At 44.4% G+C, this 24,990-nt stretch overlaps 1 protein-coding gene across 1 annotated transcript; it reads left to right on the top strand.

Annotated features, from left to right (window-relative positions):
• LOC308586208 (guanylate cyclase soluble subunit beta-2-like) lies at positions 1-23,349 on the top strand. The gene is made up of 17 exons (XM_081192591.1): positions 1-863; positions 2,661-2,734; positions 5,991-6,085; positions 6,712-6,872; positions 7,354-7,453; positions 9,319-9,539; positions 9,990-10,101; positions 10,944-11,047; positions 11,961-12,177; positions 13,044-13,364; positions 14,576-14,724; positions 16,005-16,151; positions 17,423-17,577; positions 18,808-19,022; positions 19,933-20,043; positions 21,656-22,415; positions 22,467-23,349. The coding sequence occupies exons 1-16, from the start codon at positions 861-863 to the stop codon at positions 21,805-21,807; spliced, it is 2,337 nt and encodes a 778-aa protein (XP_081048717.1). The 5' UTR covers positions 1-860; the 3' UTR covers positions 21,808-22,415; positions 22,467-23,349.
• The last annotated feature ends 1,641 nt before the right edge of the window (positions 23,350-24,990 follow it).

Below are 24,990 nucleotides of genomic sequence, written 5' to 3'. Positions count from 1 at the left end.
TTCTCGGTCTGCATCTGCACTGGAAATCCTTTGTGTGTTTGCTGCCCTGAACTGCTTTGGGAGAAAGGGCTGCATATCGATTTAATAAGTAAACAATCTAGCTCAGTATCGCCCACACTGACCCAGCCCCACATGGAGACACAAGGGATTGAACCTGAGACCTTTTTGCATGCTAAACATGTGCTCTGTTCCAGACCTATGGCCTGTCTTCAGTTTCTGGCACCTTAAAGACTAACGAATTCATTGTGGCGTATCTTCCCTAGACCACAGCCGGTTCCATCAGATGCGTGAAATGTAATCTAAAACAGCCCGCAGGATTGAAGGCGCCAATCAGCCTCTTCGCGGCTCTTGTGGCTCGCCATTTCAGCACCAGAGACCCCTGGACAGCGCCTCCAGTTCCGGGCAGAAGCAACGTCTCACAGGCAAGGCAAGGCTGCGCTCCGGCACTTAGAGATGGAGGCGCTGCAGTCATGCAGTGCGCAGAAAGAGGCGCTGTTTTCGTGACGGGGCTGCTCAGATCCTAGGCAGTCAAAGGTGACTTCGTGGCAGGCCGATCGTAACCTTGCAGCGGAAGAAAGGACAGAGCCACAAGCCGGTTGTGAGGCTCGGGAGAAGGGGGTGGGTAAGGAGTGAGCATGGGGGCTGCAGGCTCGCCGCTCAGATTTCCGAGCGCTCGAGGAGAGGCTGGTTCCTTCCACGGTGTCACGACATCCTAGCTCTCCGCCCGCGGAAAGGAGCTGGCCAGGGTCCCCGAACTAACGTGGCGTCTCCGGGGAAGGAGCAGAGAGCCAGAAGGATCACCCTGAGCGACGGGAATAAAGCAATGTTGCACGATTCTATCGCTTGAGTCATGCGCCAGAATGGTGAGTAGCGACTGTTTGTCTCCCCCACCGACCCCCAACGAGCTTCCACGGGTGGTTTTTGTTTTGAAAGTTAACAGAGGGATCCGGGATCCGGAGGAGATGCCGATGACTTTGTGTCAAATCGATTTTAGAAAAAGCGTCTGAGCAGTGGGCGGCGGAGAGGGAAGTTTGGGGGGGGGGCGTTGTTGCCAGTTTAGCTCTGTTTTGCTTTTCCCGGAGAGAAAGAAAAGCAAGGGATCCTCAACTACTTTGCTCCGGAGCCGCCCTAGTAACTTTGGAGCAAGGGAGCTGAGGACCATGCTAAGGTCTTGGTAGGGGCCAGCGCCACGAGCAGAGGCGACCACGTCCACTCGACGCCCGTCAGTCAAGTGGCTGGAGGACCAGCATCAATAGATTCTGGAGATGGCAACCTGTAGCTGTCCCCTCCCTCCTCGCGTCAGTGGCCGACGTAACCTCCAATGAAGTCCGAGGAACTGTGGCTGATGTCAATAGGGGGCGTCTGGCCGCACGTCGGTCTGGATTCAGGAGGTAGTAAATAAAATACCGTATCCCAAAGCGCACAAGCGTCTGCTCGCGCCCAGTAAAAGTCAAGAAAAGAGTATTACGCACATTCTCATTTTTTAAAATAAAAAAACTGACAAGCCCAGTTGCCCCTTTTGGTCCCTGCTTCTGCCAAAGCTGGAGTGGCTTAGAAATACGGAGAGAGGATTTGTTGTGGTGCGCTAGGACAGCGCTTGGTTTTGGCAATCTAGTTAGCGGCTTGGAGACGCATCAGCGCTGCTGGGCAGAGAGGCGCTGTGGTTACTAAGGCCGCCACCCTTTCAAGACGCGCTTATCTCTAAGCTCCGTTGAACACAGTGGGATTCGGGGCTGATTCAATTCTGCTTCACACCTCAGAGCGTTTGATGCCTTCTCCTATTTATGGATCCGGGAGGCACGCAGAAGCAGGCAAGAGAGAAAGGCTCCCTGTGCAGCAAACTTGTAGAGGGTGGGGATTGTGTACTGTAAGGACATTCGTTTTTTAAGGAGCTCAGAGGGCGTCCCAAGTAGGTCATTTTGATCAGGCACTTCTTCTGAGGTTGCTCATCATCCGAATTACTAATCTGCACGACTATTACTGGACATCTAAAGCAGAGTTTTTTCTCATGTGCTTTGTAATAGTACCAAAGAGGCACACAGACATGCAGAGAAAGCTATGCAGAGAGTGCGTGCCCCTGAATCAGGAAAATGGCAAATTCCTCCCTGACTTTTAAGGGAACGGTGTGTTGGTTTCCTTTGCTCCTGTTTCTGGGCTTCTGCCCAGTAAGGATGTTGAATAGCAAGAACATAGGAAACTGGTCCATCTAGCTCAGTACTGTCAGGCTGACATGGTCGCCTCAATGTGTTGAGTCCATCAGCTACAGTCATAGAATCATAGAATGGTGGAGTTGGAAAGGGCCACGAGGGTCGTCTAGTCCAACCCTCTGAAATTCAGGAATCTTTTGCCCATTGTGGGACTTGAACTCACAACCCTGAGATTAAGAGTCTCATGCTCTACCAACTGATCTATCCAAGTCTGTTATGTAGACTATTATGGTACTTTTTAAAAATTCTGAATTACAGCATAATAAGCCTGAAGACACTAATAGTGAACTTCCTTATCTGGCCGATTCTGTATTCGTTGCGTATTGGTTTTGTAAAAGCAAGCCAAAGTTTCATGTAATAAATATAAATGCAAATATCAACCAATGTGATGCAAATGTGGCTTTTTAAAAGAGAACATTCTATTTTCCCATTTTCATGCATTTGCTTTTGCAGTATGGCTTCATCAACACATGCCTGAAGTCTTTGGTGGTTGAAAAATATGGTGAAGAAGTATGGGAGAAATTAAGGTAATTTATACCTGGAGGAATTATTCATAGACTTTCTGTTTTGTTCCCTCTGTGATTTCTAATAATAATAATAATAATAATAATAATAATAATAATAATAATAATAATAATAATAATAATTCAGAAACACCTTTTGAAATCTTAGGAAGTGTCCTGCAAGGTACAAGTTGACAAGTGCTTCTCTATATGCCCACCAACACACCATAGTCTTAGACATCAGGCCAGTGAATAACAGAAGCATATGGAGTTTGTCCTACTGAGGTGGATCATTTGGTCTGTCTGTCGATCCCAGTATTGTCAACCCCAACCTTTGCCAACCCTACTGCACACCAGATGTTTTGGGCTACAACTCTCATCGGTCTCAGCTAGTGTGGCCATGCTGATGGGAGTTGTAGATCTAATCATCTAGAGAGGGCACCATGTTTGCAAAGGGATTGGGGCGGGTGGAAGGAATTGATACTGTGGCAGCATTTTGCAAAGACACAACATTACTCAGTCAGGAAAGGAATATTGTTGCATGCCACCCCAATCTCTGAGCCACCCCAATCTCTGAGATTCTAAGGGTCCCAAGTGCTTACCGAGGGTTCATGTTTTCTTCAGAGTGAGGGACAGCAGACACTGTGGTGTCTTCATGATATATGGTTTATTTACACATATATACAACCTGAGCCCACAATGGAGAGATTTACAGCAATTAACACCCCCAAGAGGCTTTTGCTTTCCCCAAAAGCAGAAATCAAGGACCTCTTTCTCTCTCTCAGGCTTCCACCTGCTTCAATTTCTCAGCTCTTGCCTTTGTCTTTCTAATTATCAGTCACTTGAGGGAGAGGGCCCACCTATTTGTTCTCTGGCACCAAGCCACATCCTTTGTTCCCTTAATGGTTCACCACCTTACCAAAAAGCTAGCCTGGCTATTCCAGGAATTAGAAGAGGGCCAAGGCAACCTAACCCCCACAACTCATAGCAATATGTACGGCCTTCAGAGCAGAGAGACTGAATGCAGGGACTACCCATTAGATTAAATCTATAAAATTGTAGCACCCCCAAAGGAAAGTAAAAGCACATACGGTACATGCCTAACATCTGGAAGCACAAGACTCTTATAATGACTCAGCATTTGTCCCCGCCCCTGAAGAAAATGCCTTTAGCCAAATAATATTTAAGTGAAAGCAGAAGGAATACCATATTGCAGGAGAATGATTTCCCTGCTCTGAGGATAACCTGAAACAATTACTGAAACAAAGGCAAGAGATTGCCTCATCACATAATGCTACTCTCCTCTAATTGCTTTATTTGTTATGCAAAATGATACAGAATGGCATGTGGTTGGGTGAACATTTTTGTGACAGAGCAGCGGCTGAAAACTCATCATACTGGAATGAAGCCACATCAAATTTTGAAAGTATTATAGCAGGCAACCTTAGGAAGTGTTATTAACTCTAACTCCCAGTACGTTTCCGAGCACAAATCAAAGTGTTGGTGCTGACCTTTAAAGCCCTAAACGGCCTCGGTCCAGTATACCTGAAGGAGCGTCTCCTCCCCCATCGTTCTGCCCGGACACTGAGGTCCAGCTCCGAGGGCCTTCTGGCAGTTCCCTCACTGCGAGAGGCCAAGTTACAGGGAACCAGGCAGAGGGCCTTCTCGGTAGTGGCGCCCGCCCTGTGGAACGCCCTCCCATCAGATGTCAAAGCGATAAACATCTACCTGACATTCAGAAGACATCTGAAGGCAGCCCTGTTCAGGGAAGTTTTTAATATGTGACATTTTACTGTATCTTTCATCTTTGTTGGAAGCCACCCAGAGTGGCTGGGGAAATCCAGCCAGATGGGCGGGGTACAAATAATAAATTATTATTATTATTATTATTATTATTATTATTATTATTATTATTGTTGTTGTTGTTGTTGTTGTTGTTGTTGTTGTTGTTGTTGTTGTTGTTGTTATTGTTATTGTTATTGTTATTATTATTGTTATTGTTGTTGTTATTGTTGTTGTTGTTATATTATTATTATTATTATTATTATTATTATTATTATTATTATTATTATTATTGAAAGCATTATACTCTCCCTCCCTCCCTCTGGACATATTCTCTTGACTGCTATGGGCTTATTCAAGGCCCACATTTTAGGAGCATAGGAATCTGCCTTATACTGAGCCACTCCGCCAGCTCATCAAGTTTAGCATTATCTATGGGTGTGCTGAGACCTGGGGATTATTGCATTAGTTTCCTTGGTTATAATGCTAGTGCATCTCTCCTGGTTTCTAACATTCCTTTTACATTGCATTACCTGTTGTGGTATGGAACTGTAGCTTTCTGTTACATATATTCTGAGGTCCAGCTCCGAGGGTCTTCTGGCTGTTCCCTCACTGCAAGAAGTGAGATTACGGGGAACCAGGCAGAGGGCCTTCTCAGAGGTGGCACCTGCCTGTGAAATATCCTCTCATCAGATGTCAAGGAAAGAAACAACTATCTGATTTTTAGAAGACATCTGAAGGCAGCCCTGTTTAGGGAAGTTTTTAATGTTTGATGTTTTATTGTGTTTTTAATATTCTGGGGAAACCCAGCCAGATGGGCGGTGTATAGATAATAAAATTATTGTTATTATTATTGTACAGCCATCCCACAGTAAATTGCATTTGTACCAGGGACCATGGCATGACACAACAGCAGATGTCATAGGACATGTCACTACCCTTTATGTGCATGTGTGCTTCTGTTCCCCTATGATTACCTCATGAAAATGGCGGGAAAGAGCTATACCAGGGCAGAATGTCTCATTTCACTGCTTGAAGCAAAACAGTAAGTGCTGCTGTTATCCTGCTGTTGCTGCCACATGCCTTCTACTGATGCTGCCAACTGTTCTGCTGACACCATGCACCTTTTCACATTGCTGTGGGCAGAGAAGCTGCACAGCTATCAGGGCCAATTTTGGGTGAGATTTCAACCAAATGGATGCAATTGTGCCCAAAATTGGCATTGGCGGCAGCGGTGCTTCTCTGCCGATGGTAGAGGTGGCGGGCAGGTGGGACACCCGTGAGTGTGTTGCCCAGGGGCTTTGGCCCCCTGAAGCAATGGCCTCACCCTCTCTAATGACTGGGCCAGCTCTGGAACTATATGCCAGAATACTGCCCAAAATTTCATCACACGACTTGATCCTAAGAAGGGTCAGTAGTGGCAGGCCAGCTGACTGAATGAGAGACTGAACCCTAAAAATGTTATTAAAATGCCAGCCAATATTTATTTCTATTACAGAGTCCAAACTGGAGTACAGGATACCTTTTTGACTTTTGAAGTTTACAGAGATGAAATCACAATGCAGCTGATTGATAAGGCATGCAAAATGCTAGGTACGTATGACTTGGAAAGTAATGCAGCTTTGTCTGCCCCACTCCACCAGCAGACCCTCCAAGTGTCCCTATTTTCCAGGGACGTCCCTGATTTAGAGAAACCATCCTGGTTTCTGATTTGACCCCACTTTTCCTTAGGATGTCCCTATTTTCATTGCAGAAATGTTGGACTTATCCGACCCCCGAGCCGTCTGAAGGAGGCAATCCTGTATAGGGAATTTTTTTAAAAAATGTTTAATGTTTTCTTATATATATGTTTAATGTTTTCTTTTATATATGTTGGAAGCTGCCCAGAGTGGCTGGGGCAACCCAGTAAGATGTGTGGGGTATATATAATATCATTATGGAATGGAATGTCCCTATTTTCATTAAAGAAATATTGGGGGGGTCTGCATCAGCCACCACTGCATGTAAAGCACTTAGAAAGCCCAAGGCTTCCCCCAAGGAATCCTGGGAACTGTAGTTGGCTAAGGGTGCTGGGAATTGTAGCTCTGTGAGGGATAAACTACAGTTCTTGGGGTTCTTTCGGGAAAGTCATGTGCTTTAAATGTGTGCTGCATACATAGCCCTAGTTAAACTGGGTTCTTGATCCTAAAACATTAATTAATAAACAATTATTTCCCCAGATGTTCCCCCCGATATGGTCCTGAAGCAGTTTGGAGAATATTTCTTTGAATTCTGCAAGCGGTCAGGTTATGACCATATGCTGCGGACTCTGGGAGGGAACCTCTATGAATTTATAGAGAATCTGGATGCATTGCACAGCTACCTAAGTCTGTCTTACCAGGTAAGTGGAAATAACTTTTGTGGTTCTACATACACAGCACATGTTCACAGCAGCATAATATGAGATATGTCTATTATTATACATACTCTCAGTGATTAGTTTGGTGTATTGACCTTGGGCTGGAAATATTTAGCTGCTGTTTGATTGCCTTTCTCCATTGCATATGGAGCAGAGGTGCCTGAGTCCAGTCAGGGTTGGTTTTTTTTTTTTTTTTTGGGGGGGGGGGAAGAATCCAGAGAGATGTATCATTAACTCATGGAATGCCTCCTACCTCTTAGAACTTTGGAATACAACTTGTTTTTCTATATTTGTTAAATAGTGAGTTTAATTGTAATTGTAATTTGGTAGAACCACCACCACAGCCCAAATCACGTGCTTAATTTGGTGCCCAGGAAGGTTGCCCATTCTGCTTCAGGGCAATCTTGAAAAATGAGCTGAAATATGAGATGCGTGATTATTAAGAACTCTGGGTGTTTTTTAGGAAATGAACGCTCCTTCATTTAGGGTGGAAAAGAATGAAGATGGGTCGATGCATTTGCATTATTACTCAGACAGGCGAGGCTTGTGCCATATTGTTCCAGGTATGTAGTTTCCTCTGGAATGGATTTTGAAAGGTGGAATAGTCAGCTATTGGATTAATGTCTTCTGAATGTCCTGCACACTGTGTTTTTCTCTTTACAGACCTCTTCCAAACCCTCCATTCACTATAAACTAGCAATTGTCCCAGTGTTGTGATGTCATGCCGATTCCTGCCATCATTCTTATTATATATTTATATAGAGAATAATAGCTCTGTAACAAAGACTGGCCCTCTATGCACTGACTGAAAAACAAACAAACAGGGAAAAGGACTTAGTTAAAATGTCATAAATTTACGGTTGCCATATTTCAAGATGTAAAATTCACCCCAAAGAGGCAAAGAGTGATACTCAAGTACACACTTTCTGGTTCTGCTGGCAAAAACCTGGACATCTTGTCAATTTTTCAATATTCCACATGGATGCTACTATCACCGTTTGAATCCCAGACATACCTGGGAAATTCCTGACATATGACAACCCTAATAAATTGCTATGGTGATTCAGATGCTTAATTTGAAATCAATCTGGGTTTGAGTTTCTTGGTGTCTCTGGCAACCTTTCTTTTACATCATGGCTGTTGGCTGGTATAATGGATGTATGATCTGTATTTTTTTATTGGTACTGTTGCCGTGGGTTTTCATGGCCTTTGGCTAGAACAATAAACTTACATTGTTGTATCGTCTATTGGGCTGCCATCGAAGACTTCTTGGATGCTATAATTTGTCCGAATACAGCAGCTAGGTTGATTGGTATGGATTGTGCTATCAGAGTTTGTATAACAACTGTTCTGGCATAATCCTGAAATGAAGCAAGGTGTGTCGGAGGCATTTTGGGCTTGTCTGAAGTGAAGCAGGATCTCTACATGATGGCATGTGTTGAAGCAGGAACCCCTGACGTGTTTCATGGCACATGGATGATCCAGACATGGGGGGGGGGGAATTCTGCAAACAAGTGTCTGCTAAAAGCAAAAGCAATGTCTCTAAGCTTAGGATTAGTTTAGGGTGGGGTGATGGAGGAAAGGAAAGAAAAAGGCAGAGTAGGGAGCAGCGGCGTAGCGTGGGTTGTCAGCACCCGGGGCAAGGCAAGTAATTTGCGCCCCCTAACCCCTAACCTGCCGCTGCTGCCAGCTTCTTCTTGCTGCTGCCTGGTCTGGTCTGGTGTGGTTCTCTCCTGCGCTCAGTGCTGCGCTGGGCGGCCGCTGCACTGTCCCTCCCCCAGATAGTCCCTCGCTCTCTCTCCGCACCGCACGCCTGGCACCCACCCCCTCCACAGTGGGCGGCGACCCAGCAGCTCGGATCGGATTCGCACAGCCAGCAATGCAGTGAGAGAGAGTGAGTGAGCCAGGTAGGGGCAGAGAGCTGCGAGTGCGAGCGCGCCCCCCCCCGATGTTGCGCCCGGTGCGGCCGGCCCCCTCCTGCACCCCCCACGCTACGCCACTGGTAGGGAGTAGGTGCAGAGGAAGATTTTTGCTCTCACTGACAAATCTAGTTTGCAATCAGAGGGATTTTTAAAAATTTATCTAGAAAGTAAATCCCTCCCCCCCTTCCCACTCCAGAAACACTTTAAAAGTATGTAGCACCTGAGCCCCTGGACCCATTTACTTGTAATTTAGCAGATTTTATCCAATCTTTATGGGCAAATTATACCTGCAAATAATTATGCAAATTTCATTATGCAAATACCTGTAAATACCTGCAAATTTCATGCACAGAAGGAGAAAGTTATAGCCATTCAACAAATTCCCATTTTGTGAATGGATGGAGGCAAGAGAATGAATCAGACTCGAACCCCCAAGCATCAAACTGGCGTCTAGAACAAATCACTGCATATCCCCAATAACACCTAATTTTTTTCTTTTGCTTCAGGAATCATTGGTGCAGCAGCTTTGGATTTTTTCAACATTGAAATTTCCATGGAAATAGTCAATCAGTCAGAAGAAGAAGAAAGAACAGGGAAAAAGGAACACATTGTATTTCTTGTGACACAAAAACCTGTATTTTCATACAGAAGGCGAAATAAGTTCTCTTCCTGTTCGCCGTTCCGTTCAAGTTCTGGAACACTGGTGGAAAAACAGCTGAATAAAGAGGTACTGTGATATTCATTTTTGTATGGAGTAATGTATGTATTGACAGGAAGACCTATACAGTATATAAAATATATAGCATCAAAGCAGTTTTAAAGTAATAGGTTGTCGTCTTCTTCTACATCATCATCATCATCATTGAAATTACTATTACTATTAGTATTGCTACTATTATTATTGTTGAAAAAAGAAAACAGGTGTCAATATAAGACACTTCATTTTCAGAATCCAAGCATGTGCTCAAAACTCTGGATATTTGCCTCCAAAGAGTTTGAAACAGTGAAGGATACTGGAAGATATCCCAAGCGCATTCCAATTCAAGAATAGGAAGAAATTTAAGTTGCTTGTGCCTCCCATTATTACATTAATTATTTTGCTGATGCAAAGACCTTGGTACACGTCTTACTTTAAAATTTTTAACAGTTTGGCAATTGCTTTGGGTTCATTCCACAGGATACTGAAAGAGCCACAAACAAGAACAGGGATAAAGCCAGCCCCCCTTCGACATGCCCTGTCAAGAAAAGTCACTGGGAAACAATTAAAGGAATTGTGACAATAGGAAAAGGTAAAAGTGTAACTTTCAAAAAAGCATTTGGCATCATTCATTAATGCTTTCCATATGGCATTTAAAACCCAGCCTTTTTCATTAAATATTATTAATTTCTATCCCATCTTTCCTCCAAGAAGGTCAAGGTGGTGGACCTTCTTCATTTTACCCTGATAACAATCTTGTGCGGTGGGTTAGGCTGAGAGATGATGAATGAGCTCCATGTCCGTGTTGGGATTTGAACTCTGTTCTCTAAAGTCCTAGCCCTCCAACACTCTAACCACTACACCATGGTGGAATCCCAGTAAAAATGACCACATTGTATTAAGGAAAAACACAAGATAATGCTTGTGTTTACATGTCATAAATTTTTATTTTTGAAAACCCTTTCCAGGTTCTAATTTATAGTGGAAACCTCTTCAGCCTGTTCTTCCAATCACATCATATTCATATACAGTGGTACCTCGGGTTACATACGCTTCAGGTTACAGACTCCGCTAACCCAGAAATAGTACCTCGGGTTAAGAACTTTGCTTCAGGATGAGAACAGAAATCGTGCAGTGGCGGCGCAGCGGCAGCGGGAGGCCCCATTAGCTAAAGTGGTACCTCAGGTTAAGAACAGTTTCAGGTTAAGAATGGACCTCCGGAATGAATTAAGCACTTAAGCCGAGGTACCACTGTACATGGAAAGTCCCCAGGTACATTATTCTGGAATTCTTGGAGGAAGATGGAGGGAAATGAATTTATTTATGAATGAGAATTAAATTATCTTGCAGAATCATGCTACCTGAATAATGGTACTGATTCTATCAGGGAATTATGATAGGATTGAAATTATCACCCACCCCCCCATATTGCAGGACGACTTCTGAAAGGATTTGATCCTGTCTATCCTAAGACCCTCTACGTAGATCCGAAGACATTTTGCAATGGGCTTCCTTTCCACATTGTATTTGATGAAGAGGTGAGTCAAACTCATTTCCCTACATAGCCATTTTACAACACAATCTTCTGCATAGCAACTTAGAATAAAATCACAGTGAGTTCAGTGGGACTCGTTCCAAGACAAGTAGGCATAGGATTACAGATTCAATCACCTAATGTAATAAATTGTTTACTGCTACTGCCTACTGTTGACCTAGAAGCTTGCTCTCATGATAAGTTAACCTGAGACATTCTGTTTCATAATATATTAATACTGGGATTAATAACTACCCTTCCAGTAGTTAGCTGCTGACAATTGCCCAGACGGCAATCAAGCATCGTCTTATAGCCTACTTTTCACCATTATTCCAGCATGGTCCCAGTAACACTGTTATGTGAGACAATGCAAAATCCACTCCAGCCTTTAAGTAGAGAGGCATGGGATGGGGGCTGTGAGGGTGAGTGTGCTGCCTCTGCCCCCTGTCACTCTTCTGGTGGTGTTCCATCAATGGTAGGCCAATCTTCTAAAGCAGGAAGCCTTCTGTCCCTTCTAAAATGTACAGCAAAGCTTTCATGTGTATAAGAGGCCCCCTCACTTCAGAAGATAACTCTCCAACTCATGGAGGATGGTTGGAGCAGCAGCAAGGGGTTGGAAATAGCGGACTTCCGTCTCATGTTTCCTTACCTTTGGGATGGGGGACCTTTGGCCCTCTGGATGTTGTTGGACTCCAATTCCTACCAGCTCCAGCAAGCCTGGCCAATGATCACAGACGATGGGAGTTGCATCCCCAACCTTGCCACTGCCCTATCAACCTAGTGATAATGCTACTAAGTGGTTGGCTCTGTGGCGCTACCATTCCATGCTGGCTGCTCCCGTACTTACTCCAGAGGTAGGATTGCAAGACAATTTTGAGGGGGGTTGACACTAAAGAGTTGTGATTCTATCTTTTAAGCTTAGAGTGAAGCAAGCCGGAGTCAGCATTCAAAAGATCGTGCCAGGCCTTCAGACACTGGGCATCCGCCTCAACCAATACTTCAGTATCGTACGTCCTGAAGTGAAATTCACCATCTCCAGTGTCCAGAAATTTATCAACAGCCAATTTGTTTTCCGGACCAAGAGGGAGATGATGCCAGAATCTTGGAAGCAGCGTCCTATGTTAGAACTGAGAGGTAACTCATTGTCTCCATAAATATCGGGGTCAGGCATGATTAAGGTGACTGGATGAAGAGCTGGCTGCAGAGCTGGCCAACCCTTGAAGGGTGTTAAGGCACTTGCTTCAGGCCAGGTTCTGAGGGGTGGGACACCCACTCCCCACCCACTGTTACTCCCCACTGCCTGTCGCCTGGACAGTAGCAAATATGGGAGCACCCTCCCCCCAAATCTATTCCCTAACCCTCTCCTCCCTCCTTGAATTCTGAAATTGTGTCTTCATTGTAATAATTGAGACAACTTTTTATATGTTCTGGGTGTTAGGATTCTTTTCCCGTGTTGCAGTCATGGGATTGGTTTTATCACATGTTTTCATTCCACATTGTGGGAAGTGACAGAGACAGGATGTTTTTATTACTGTGTTTCCATGATGTAGGACTTTTATCCTTTGTTCTCTCTTTGCTGTATGATGCTGAAGAGGAAGGAGCTGAGTTAAAATATATACAAGTATATATATGTTAATAAACATAGTTTAGCCAAAAAGCTGCGCTACTGAGTCTGAACGCTGACTGCCTATACTTTGCTGATCCTGAAGTGTGCTGATGCCTCTGAGGTATTGAATGTGATGTTTGAACTGGAGAAAGATTTTGAATCTCCTGACAGACCAGGGGGGAGATAACATGCCAGTTGGGCATGTGTCTCTGCTAGACTCCTACTCATGTGTAGGACCTCCTAACACTGGGTGGAGTAGAAGTCTAGTGAAGGGTTGGAAGTTTAACAATGCAGATATAATCTAGAGGGAAAGAACAGCAAACCAAAAACTTAAATAACTAGAATGAATGGCATGAAGGAATAGTACCTGTGATTCTGTATTTTTTTTAATCAGGTCAGATGATTTGGATGGAGTCTGCCCAGTGCATGCTGTACCTTTGCTCCCCTCTCCTGCGCACGCTGCATGAGCTGGAAGAGAGGCACATGCACATCGCCGACATTGCCCCCCACGATGTCACCAGGGATTTGATCCTTCTGAACCAGCAGCGGCTGGCTGAGATGGAGCTGTCCAATCAGCTAGAGAGGAAGAAAGAGGAACTGCGGATTCTGTCAAAGCATCTCGAGGAGGAGAAGAAAAAGACGGAAGCCCTTCTCTACGCCATGCTCCCAAAGCATGTGGCCAACCAGCTCAAAGAAGGGAAACGAGTCGAGGCAGGTGAATGAGCGCGAGGCAGATAAAACATTTGGGGCCAATGTGCAGGTGCTTAACTTGTAAGGAAGACCAAAACGAGGAACTTCAGAGAAAAATTGGTCCAGGCTCCCTTTCCCCCTTAATCTACTGTTGCCATTAGCCATTCATTTTAATGCCAAGGATTGGAAACTTCTGGTCCTTCACAAATTTGTTGAACTTCAGCTCCAATCTCCCACCCAGCCAGTATGGCTAATAGTCAGGGAAGAAGGTAGTTCATCGGTGTTCCCCAGAGCACCTCCATTGTTTAGAGGGAACATACTTCTAAATATCAGATGCTGGGGAGAAAGAACAAGGGAGGGCTGTTCTCACCAGGTCTTGCTTTGGAAGCTTGTAGAAGCATCTGGTTCTCCATTGTGAAACTAAATGCTGGACTAGATGAACTTTTGATATGATCTAGCAATGCTCTTCTTGTTTTTATATGGATGAAGAGTTAAGCATGTGCTTAACTCTTATAACAAAAGGGACTGAATCACTCTTGGCTTAGATCAGGGTGGAGAATCCGTGACTCTCCAAGTTCTGTTGGACTACAACTCTCAACATCCCAAACCATTGGCCATGCTGGCTGGGGCTAATGTGAGAGATGGAGTTCAACAACTTTTGGAGGGCCAGAGGTTCCCCATCCTCAGGCTATATCATGCATGTATATATGTATGCATATATAATTTTATAGTTGGCTGTTAGGATCTTTTGCTGTGCAGTTGCATGAATTTTAGCTATGTAACCGCCAAGGGCCTTCTGGCGGTTCCCTCACTGCGAAAAGCCAAGTTACAGGGAACCAGGCAGAGGGCCTTCTCGGTAGTGGCACCTGCCCTGTGGAAACCCTCCCACCAGATGTCAAAGAGAACAATAACTACCAGACTTTTAGAAGAAGGCAGCCCTGTTTAGGGAAGCTTTTAATGTTTGGTGCATTACTGTATTTTAATATTTTGTTGGAAGCCGCCCAGAGTGGCTGGGGAAGCCCAGCCAGATGGGCAGGGTATAAATAATAAATTATTATTATTATTATTATTATTATTATTATTATTATTATTATTATTATTATTATTATTACTTTTTTAAATTACAAGATCTAGATATCTAGGAATGAATGAATAACTTGAGTATAGGTACAAGTCTTGACCACACTTATTCACAAAACTATCCTCACTCCTAACCTTTGTCTTTTGGGCTTGCAGGAGAGTTTAAAGAGTGCACCATATTATTCAGCGATGTTGTAACTTTCACCAACATTTGTGCCCAGTGCGAACCTATTCAGATTGTCCTCCTGCTAAATGTGATGTATCTGCGATTTGACAGGCTGACCACAGTGCATGATGTCTACAAGGTCAGTGACAAATGTCCAGCCACAATTTCATGAAAGTGATGTTAGGGGGAAAGATGCCAAGGACCATTTCTCTCTCCTCCTCTTCCTCCCCCCCCCCACTTGGTACCTTGTAATCCCCTGCTCTCTTTGGCTCCACCTTCTCAGCAGCCCCTATAAAAGAAAGGAGAAAAGAGATGGGTAAAATTCTCCTGTTTTATTCCCGATACCTGGGCTCTGATGCCCCCATTCCTTTTGCTTTGCTCTGCCTGAATCCTGTCTAAAGTGTGTGCATCTTCTCCGTCTGCTTACCCTTAATGTGGGGGTGGGGGTGGAAATGTCTTTGCGATGACAGTGTGGGCAAGGCTGTCACATGCCCACTGCAGCCTGTTGAAAGACATCAGGTGGGATGCAAGTAGCAGCAGCAAAATGCACATAGGAAGTTGAGGCAGAAGTATGCTGACTAGCACACAGCAGCAAGGGAGAGATAAAAAGCAAATGTGACCTCTGGCCCCATGAAGTTGTTTAGAAGGAATATGAATTGAGAGTGGGAGAATAGGAGAACGGGTGTGGGGAGGGGTGGTAGAGATAAAGCAGAAGGTCAGGGTGAGACAGCTGTGAGAGAAACATGAGTGAAAGAAAGGGATAGCTGGGGGGGGGCAGTAAATCTGAGGTTACAAACTCTGTGGCAAGCCTGTGATGCCAGAGAGAATTTATGAGGACTGCATATAACAAACAGGATCCTGTGCTGAGAAGCTGCTAGGGAAAACCTGGAGTAAGGAACCATTCTTGGACTCTGAGGCCACCCTGTGTGTTGTTATAGAGAGCAAGAATCCTGATGGTTTTCCTCCGAGGCCCTGGTCCATTCCATGGCACCTGTGCACTGGCTTATCGGTAGCTGTATCAGAAGAGAGGCCGTGATTTTGAAAAACACACGCTGCACAAAATCACAAACAGAATGCATTGTAATGCTTTAGTTTCTTGAAGAACGTAAAAGCATTACGTTCGAAACAGCAATGTTATGTGTTAAAATAATTTGAATATCAGAAATGTGAGAATTCTATGCTAACGATATTTCACACTAACCCTCTCTCCCCGAAACCAGATCTTAAAATAATTAGGCAAGTCCTAACTAATATCATAATTCATTCATTGATTTATAAAAGTATCTATCGTGTTAACACGCCACCCCAATCTCTGAGCGGTGCGATGTTCCAGGGGTTCCAGGCACTTACCCTGGAATAACAATGAGCTCAGACAGAGACTATTGGCATGGCAGGGTTTGTCTGCTTCTTTTTTTAAAGGTGGAAACCATAGGAGATGCCTACATGGTAGTAGGGGGTGTTCCTGTTCCTGTATCCACACATGCTGAACGGGTTGCCAACTTTGCGCTGGGAATGATCATAGCTGCAAAAGACATAAAGAATCCAGTGTCTGGGAATCCTATTCAAGTGAGTAGCTAATAGACACAGGCACATCATCTGCTTACTCTTTGCAAATGGAGATGACGCAATGTAGGGCCATAATGATCAGCAATCTCAGACTTGATTTGTGCGTCATGTGCAGTAAATTGCAGGCTTCTGGGCTGTCATAATAAAAAGCCAGTATGTAAAAGATCCCGTTGGTTGGCTTGACAAGTTCACTGGGATGACTAAAGACCAACGTCCCAAAGGCCATCAGTTCTTTTCAATTGCAAGGTATTAAATGTGCACACAGAGCTCTGAACCCAGCAAGGGTACCATAATTCAGTTCAAGGGAACAGGAAGCTTTGGGCATGCAAAGGGATGAGTGTGTGGAGCTGGCTTGTGCATTAACACAACAGGGATCCCTGATCATGCAGGAGGGCCAGTGGCGTAGCGTGGGGGGTGCAGGGGGGGCCGGCCGCACCGGGCGCAACATCTGGGGGTTAGGGTTAGGGAGCGCAAATCCACGGGTTAGGGGGCGCAAATCCACGGGTTAGGGGGCGCAAATTACTTGCCTTGCCCCGGGTGCTGACAACCCACGCTACGCCACTGAGGAGGGCAAGTCTCTGCACAGAGAGATTTGGACTGGGGGATATATGGCTAAAGGTTCTGTTTTCATATGTGAGATACAAGGGCTAGAAGGACAGGAGACCATGAACACACACAAATGTCTCTGCAGGATTGGTCCTGAGGCCTGGAGGACCCCATTCAGCCCCCAGGCCTGCGATTCCCCCATTCCTGTTATAGAAATTCCCATTTTATGTACTCAATAACTCCATTTTCTTTCAGAGGGTTGGGGATGTTGAGCAAGACCTTCCTGGTAGATTGTGTCCTCCTGTGTCAGCTGTAGTAATGTCCTTGCAAGTGTGATCGAGAGAGTTGCACTTATTTTCAGACCTCTGAATTCAGGGCTAGAGCTTCAGTTTCTGTCTCTCAGAAAGAACAGCCTGATAGATTTGCTTCCCACCCTGCACCACAATGCTTATGAATAGTATCAATTTTTATGAAGAATTACAATGGCCTGGGTTCAAGAGTGCTTAGAAGCCATTTTGGCATGTAAGCAGTATATAAATTTATTATTATTATTATTATTATTATTATTATTATTATTATTATTATTATTAAACAGAGTTCATCATAGGGAACTGTGGATTATGGCTTGTGACTGTTTAGTTTGTGTTTTAGAACTTATGGATAGATTGTGCTTGAAACAAAACCTGTTGTGGAAGTGATCTTTTCCCCAAAAAACTCTTGCTCAGATCAGAGTTGGGATCCACACAGGGCCTGTCCTTGCTGGAGTTGTTGGAGAAAAAATGCCACGTTATTGCTTGTTTGGAGACACAGTGAATATAGCATCCCGGATGGAGAGCCATGGGGTACCAAGCAAAATTCACCTGAGTGCCAGCGTTCATCAGTGAGTAAGCTCTGAGACAATCCATTAATAGTGCTTTGAACTGAACTCTTGACTTGGCATAGGGCTGTTAATGGCTACTATTCATAAGGGATAGATTGCCTCCTGTATCAAAGACAATATGTCTCTGAATATCAGCTGTTGGGGAGCACACACCCCCCTTGTGATAGGATAGTGTCTGCTTTCTTATTGGAGCTACTTTAAAAGTATTTAGATTTGTTCCCAAATTAGTGGAGTTAATTACCAAATGTTCCCTTCCTACAAAAATACATGTCATTTACATTTTGGCTGTTGAGCTCTACTTTACTGGGGAATGGTGATTTTTGTGGTTGTGGTTTTGAAAATACAAGATAGATGATGGCACGATTTAGAGCACAGAAGTTCCTAAAATGGTTTGTTCACAGATGATGGTGACCTAGCTATATCAACATCATCCAAAAAGAATCCTTAGATTCTGGGTGTAGATTCAACCTTCCTCACTCAAGATCCCCTAGGGTTAATGTGAGATCCTTGTTTTGCTGAAAATTGCAGTGGGATCATTTTTAGTGCAGTAATTTGGGTGGTGACATGGAATGCCTTGTTTGTCTGTCCTGGCTGAGATGTACTTTACATGCATGTTACAAGAGAACAATGTGGAGAAAGGCATTAATGTAGACAAGGAGCCTTATAAGAATCCTTGCTTCTGTGAAGGGATGAATTACTGTAATAAAATGCATGTTTCCCCTGCATTTTCTGCATTTTAAAGAAAATAGCCATTGACTTTAATTAATTCTGAATGAGTGGTTGTTTTTTTTAGATTCTAGTATTTATTTATAGCATCCTACCTGAATGGGCCCCACCAATTTGCACTGAACACTGGGACATAAGCATCATTGTATAAGAACAGTGATATTGCTAAGTGGTGACAAAAGGGCAGGCACTGTTCATGCCATTGAGGACACTGTCATAACATCACTAATATTTCAGGCAGGTGCAGAGCCTGTGCTTGAAGGTGTTGGGCTGTGAGTTCAGAGCCATCATTTTATAGCCATGAGTCATTCTGGAAGGCAAGCATTTCAATGCATGTTCTTTTATAGGCTTCTGCTAGTTAAATTACCATTGTGTCACCATTCCAGGTCTTTCAACAGAACCTAAGCCACGTTGAACTTTCCACATTAGAGGCTGATATAATTATTGTCATTGTGCCATTTTCATAACCCACTGCTTAGATGTGCTGCTTTATTTATGTTTCAGGTGCCTAAAGGACAAGAATTTTGAAATGACGGAAAGGGGAGAAATTGATGTAAAGGGCAAAGGGAAAATGCACACTTACTTCCTGGTCCGGAATACAATGGCAACTGAGGATGAGGTCATGGGAAGACCACCGAGGGATCCTGTTCCCAGCCATGAATCTGCTCAACTGTCTCTCGAGTGCAGCGCTGAAGCATTCCAAAGCACATGTCCACAAGGTAGAGGAAGGAGAACAAATGGACTCCTTTTTATTTCATCATTTTGCTGTTTCTGATGCTCAGGCCATGAGTGCCCTTGCTTATGTTGTCAGCAGGACATCACCCATCATGCACTTTATCACATACACAGCCCAACAAGATAACAACAAGAATCCACCCACACCACAGGAATCAATCTGCAATCATAGCAATCAACACATGCACACACACACACACACACACACACACACACACACACACACCACACACACCACTCAAACAAATCTCACTACAGCCAGCCAAAGACAACCAATCACACCCTTGGCCACCCCCAACATCTCTCACTACCAAGGAAATACAACAAGCAAATAGTAAGAGAACCCACATGTGATGCTGACACAAAACCCCACACATACACTAAGTAGAAGAATAGAAGCATGGCCCCCCCACCCCACCCCACTCACCATTCCTCCCTCCACCTCTTCGCCCCATTTCTTCCTAATGTAACGCTAATGTCTCACAACAAATGAAACTGATCTGTAGAAAACGCAGCTTGAAAAAAGAGACATTGCGGGTATTTTTGTAAACTAAGAAATCTTAATAAAAATATATTTGAGAGAGGGAGGAAGAGAGAGATCAGCAGGCTTGAGGGAACTCCAAAGTTAACAGAAGCATAAAATATATATATTTTTTGATATTGGGAAACAAGGGACTCCAAGGGAAGTGAGCAAGCTAACCATGGAAAGCTGACTGAATTTTGAGGGGTGGGGAACAGAAAACCAGGTGGAAGGCAAAACAACATGGAGTATTGTGTTGGAGGACATGGCTGACTTACTGGAAAAGTTAACAGGAGAAGCCATACTGCAATATTTTGATGCAGGCCCCAGCTGTAAAAAATAAATGACACGTACCTATTTCTATTCCTTTTCAGATTCAGATGAGACATCGCTTCCTATCATAGCAATGAAATATGCAGATAGCCCCATAGAAGCACACACCAGCGTCAAAGGAAGAAATGAATCAAGAGCAAAGGACGTAGCAGGTACAGTGGTACCTTGGGTTACATACGCTTCAGGTTACGGACGCTTCAGGTTACAGACTCCGCTAACCCAGAAATAGTACCTCGGGTTAAGAACTTTGCTTCAGGATGAGAACAGAAATCGCACAGTGGCGGTGCAGCAGTAGCGGGAGGCCCCATTAGAGAAAGCGGTGCTTCAGGTTAAGAACAGTTTCAGGTTAAGAATGGACCTCCAGAACGAATTAAGTTCTTAACCTGAGGTACCACTGTATTAAGAAGTCAGGCAGAAGTTAGGGTTTGTGGGAATGGGGCTATGATACACCCCACCTCTGGGGTGAGGCAATGGTCCTGAGGGGCTCTATCCTTGGTAGCAGTGACCAAGGCCAGCAGCCAAGCTGCCTGCCCAGCCCCGCCAAGCTGCCCCCCACCCACCCAATGGGTCTCCTCACAGGAAGGCAGGGAGGGAAGAGGTGGAGACAGAGAATGACAACAGAAAGAATGTAATCTGGGGCATGGAGGGGCACCCTGCCACCACCTTCACCATCAAGAGTAGGATGGGTGGCAGAGGGAAGAGGGCAGCAACGTGGGGGGCACAGTGTGATGGTTTGCCTTGCCCCCACCCTCCCAGGGACAGTCCTGCCAGGATTCCAATAACTTCAACCTTTGATGGGAGATACAGCAGTCATGTTTGCCTTGTTGCCCTGCACTACGAAATAACTTGATGTTGATAAATAACTCTATGATTCTATGATACTGACATCATATGATGCACCAGTTTGCATTCACGCTACTGGCTCTCAAATCACAGCACATTCAAGTTAGTGGCTGAGTAGAGGCATAGGAAGGGTAGGTATTCATTTGGGAAGAAGGAAAACAGTCCAACCCACAAACTAACCTATAGCTTCCGGAGATATTTCAAGGCAAGCAGCCTGGCTTTTGCTTGTTTTAGCTTTGGGTTTGATGTACATTCTCATGTTACTAGAGAGATGAAGCTCTGTGTTAGAAAATGCATGCAGTATAAAATGATTGAACTATGGTGCAAATGTCTTTTCTTTTGTCAAGAATACATGGTCTGGAAAGCCATAGCATGTATTAGATGAAAAAAAATGCTCATTCAAACTTTATATCAGTATTTCTATCCAGCAGGTCTGTGGGCCATGTGAAATGGGAGGCTGTTTCAGAGTAGCTTTTTAAGAAAATCTCTCAATGTGTTCTAAGCAAAATCTTTGTCCTATAGTACTCAAATATATATTGATGAGGCAAGAAGACACCTAAAAAAGGTTTATTCTCCACAGAGTGGAGTGTAGAGGGGTGTTGGGAGAGGATTCCTTCAACATAACACTGAGATAGCCAACACGGTGCCCACTAGATGTTGTCACACTACAACTCCCATCATGCTGGCTGGGGGTGATGGGAGTTGGAGTCCAATAACATCTGGAGGGCACTGCATTGGGTATCCCTGATGTAGCACATAGCACTTGGCACTGAAAACAGAGCTTCTCATCATGGTTCTCTCCATTCTCAGGCTTTAAAATGACCCCAGATTTTCAAGATCATGTTAGACTCAGGCTTGATGCTGTTATTAAGACAGGGCCCGCCATCTTTAAGAGCTCATGGAAGGAACATGTCTTTACAGGCAAACCTCGTGATTCAGAGACCAATGTAAGTCTCCATGGTGACCAGCAGTCAAGCAAAGATCCTTATTATCTTACACAAGGCAGAAGCAAGCCAGCAGCAGCGGCGCCGCGGATCAGGAACGTCCGATCCAATTTCTGCAATTTGCTTTAAGAAGCTCCTGAGTTTTAAAGTTGAAGAGTACAAGTGTGTTCTGTAATGTAATGTTTTGCTGTTGCTCTCCTGGAGTCCTGACTTCGCATACAGTAGTAGTACATCAAGTGCACTGATATTGACATATTTTGAAATCACTGGTAGCAATAATGAAGCAAACTCTGGGTATTTCCCTGTTTGCAGTCTTGACTTGTTTTCTGTGTATGAACATGACACATCTTGTTGTGTGAGACTGAAGGGAGTTGTGCTCCAGATGTCCGCGAATTTAAAAGTCTTTGTCATCTTATCCCCAAACTGTGTTTGACTTCCAAAAAAAGAAAAAGAAAGTAGAAACATAGGAGGATATAACTGGCATGGCAGTGCATTTAAGCTTTACTAAGGGCTCATCCAGACTTTGCTTTTGTGCTGTGTTTTCTAGGCACAGCTCTGCGCTTTAAAGCTCTGTGCTCAAGCGCTCCCCCCCCCCACAGTGCTTTCCCCACAAAATCCCACTCTTTACCACTGAATGAGAGCAAGTGGCAAATTGCCATTTGTTCCGATTCAGTGCTAAAGTCTTCCTGGGGAAAGTGGTGGAGGAAAACAAAGAGCTCAGACATGGACCAGGAATGGTCCTGTGCCTGGGAAAGCATGGACCAGGAATGGTCCTGTGCCTGGGAAAGCATGGGGCAAAAGGTGAGTGTGGGTGACCCCTAAGACAATGGTCAGTGGAAGCTGTTTCATTTAGAATTTAAATTGCCCAATATCCCCTGCCCCTCTTGCTCTCTACACCCACATACACAAACAGTATGATATAGGGAGCTGCGTGTTTTCCTTTTAAGGATGAAAGCAGCCCAGAGAAGGATTTGCAGCTGGAAGGAAAGAGTTACATAGCTCCTTTCCCCTTCCCTCAGTCCTGTAAAAGGTAAAGGTAAAGGGACCCCTGACCATTAGGTCCAGTCGTGACCGACTCTGGGGTTGCGGCGCTCATCTCGCTTTATTGGCTGAGGGCGCCGGTGTACAGCTTCCGGGTCATGTGGCCAGCATGACGAAGCCGCTTCTGGCGAACCAGAGCAGCGCATGGAAACGCCGTTTACCTTCCCGCCGGAGTGGTACCTATTTATCTACTTGCACTCTGACGTGCTTTTGAACTTCTAGGTTGGCAGGAGCAGGGACCGAGCAACGGGAGCTCACCCTGTTGCAGGGATTCAAACTGCCGACCTTCTGATCGGCAAGTCCTAGGCTCTGTGGTTTAACCCACAGTGCCACCCGTGTCCCCTCAGTCCTGTACTAGGCCCTGAAACACCTTCACTAGCATTACATGGAAAAAAAGAGAACAGAATGTATTTTGATTTCACCCACAACTGTTTTATATCTTAGTTTTACCCATGGTAGTAAAAATCAGAAAAGGTTAGCAGCCATGGTTGCCATGCATAGCTCACTGGAAATCGATGGCTGGTTTCCAAGCAAATTCCATATATGCAGATCTGTATGAGTGTCACTGTGAAGGCACTTTCCTGGTGTTTGGTATAGTTTCTACTTGGACAATAAATGTTTTATATGAGACATCAAATTAGCACTTGCTTTTGTGACATGAAAGGAAGCGCCTATCATTTGCAAAGTGATCTTTTAGTAAGAATGTCATTCTTTGCCAAAGGCCTCATTTTTGTGAAATGTTTCAAGTAGGGAAAACCCAACTCCCTCAACAATTCCTCATAAGCACCATCACCTCTCTGGCTCTGGACCCCACACCTCTGTTGATGCAGCCCAGAACAACAGCAGCCTTTTTTGCTGCTGCATCACACTGTTGACTCATGTTAAGCCTGTGGTCCACCATGACCCCTAGAACCTCCTGCATCCCCGACAAGCCAGATGTTGCCCATCCTATACCTGTGAAGCTGGTTATTCCTGCCCAAGTGCAGAACCTTATATATGTCCTCCCCTGAAATTCATTTTGTCTGTTCTGGCCCAGCTCACCAATCTTTCAAGGTCATCCTGAATCCCAGTTCTGTCCTCCACAGCATTAGCCACTCGCCCAGCTTAGTGTCATCTGCAAATGTAATGAGCATCCCCTCAATTCCTTCAACCAAGTAGTTTATTAAGGTGCTGAACAACAATGGGCCCAGGATCCTGTGGCACCCCACTTGTCACTTTCTTCCAGAAATGAGGAACTACCAGTGAGTACTCTTTGGGCTCAGTCTGCCAACCAGATACAAATCCACCTAACAGTTACTGCATCCAACCCACGCCCCAAGAATATCATGGGGGCCTTACTGAAATCCAGATACACTATGTCCACAGCATTCTCCTGATCCACCAAGCCTGTGATTCCATGAAAAAAAGAAATGTGAGTCATCTGGCATGACTTGCTTTTGAGAAAGCCATGCTGGGTCCTAGCAATCACAGAATCTCCCTCTAAGTGCTCATAGACCAACTGTTGAATTATCTGCTCTAGGACCTCTCCTGGTATTGACGTTAAGGTGACTGGTCAGCAGTCATCTGGGTCTCCACCCTTTTTGAAGATGAGGACAACATTTGCCCACCTCCAGTCTGCAGGAACCTCACCTGTTCTCCAAGTATTCTCAAGGATTATGGACAGGGGCTCTGAGATTGTACCCACAAACTCCTTCAGTACTCTTGAGTGTCAGCATTCAGCTTGCCAAGCATCTTTGAGGACCTTTTGCTTCTTCTAATCTCATGGCCATTGACCTCACTCTTGCCTGGGTTGTATCCAGACTCCTATCTTGCTCCATGTAGACTCACTGAAATCAATTAAGTTAGTTATGGCTAACTTAAGTCCCAATTATTTCATTGGGTCTACTTTAAGCATAACATAGTCTGGACCCTAGGTCTGATCCAGCAATGCTCTTATGGTCTTCCTTCTTCAGGAATATTTAGCTAGAGGAAACTAGCCATCAAATCTTGAGTTTGGGAAATGAAAATGCCTACTCATGGAAGCTGGTTTAATATCTCCTGCTAGTAACAGTTTAATTACAAGTGCAATTAAATGCATATATCAGTCATCAGGTACTGTATGAGCAAGCATAGCAAAAAGGGAATACTTAAAATCCACCATGTTTTAATATGTATGTTTTTAGTAATTTGTCAGAATGTTTCCGGGGCTAAATGCAAATGGACACAAACCAAACTTTTATTATTTGAAAGACAGATACGCTCCTGTATTTCTTTCAAATACTTTTTAAAGCT

This window comes from Podarcis bocagei, assembly GCF_964188305.1.
Source record: "Podarcis bocagei genome assembly, chromosome: 4".
NCBI classification, from domain to species: domain Eukaryota; kingdom Metazoa; phylum Chordata; class Lepidosauria; order Squamata; family Lacertidae; genus Podarcis; species Podarcis bocagei.
This window is presented reverse-complemented; position numbering and strand designations above follow the sequence as displayed.

Excerpts from the sequence above, each read along its gene's own strand:
- LOC308586208 (XM_081192591.1), top strand. Across the intron at positions 6,086-6,711 it reads TAAGGCATGCAAAATGCTAG|ATGTTCCCCCCGATATGGTC; the intron begins GTACGTATGACT and ends TTATTTCCCCAG. Across the intron at positions 19,023-19,932 it reads CCAAAGCACATGTCCACAAG|ATTCAGATGAGACATCGCTT; the intron begins GTAGAGGAAGGA and ends ATTCCTTTTCAG.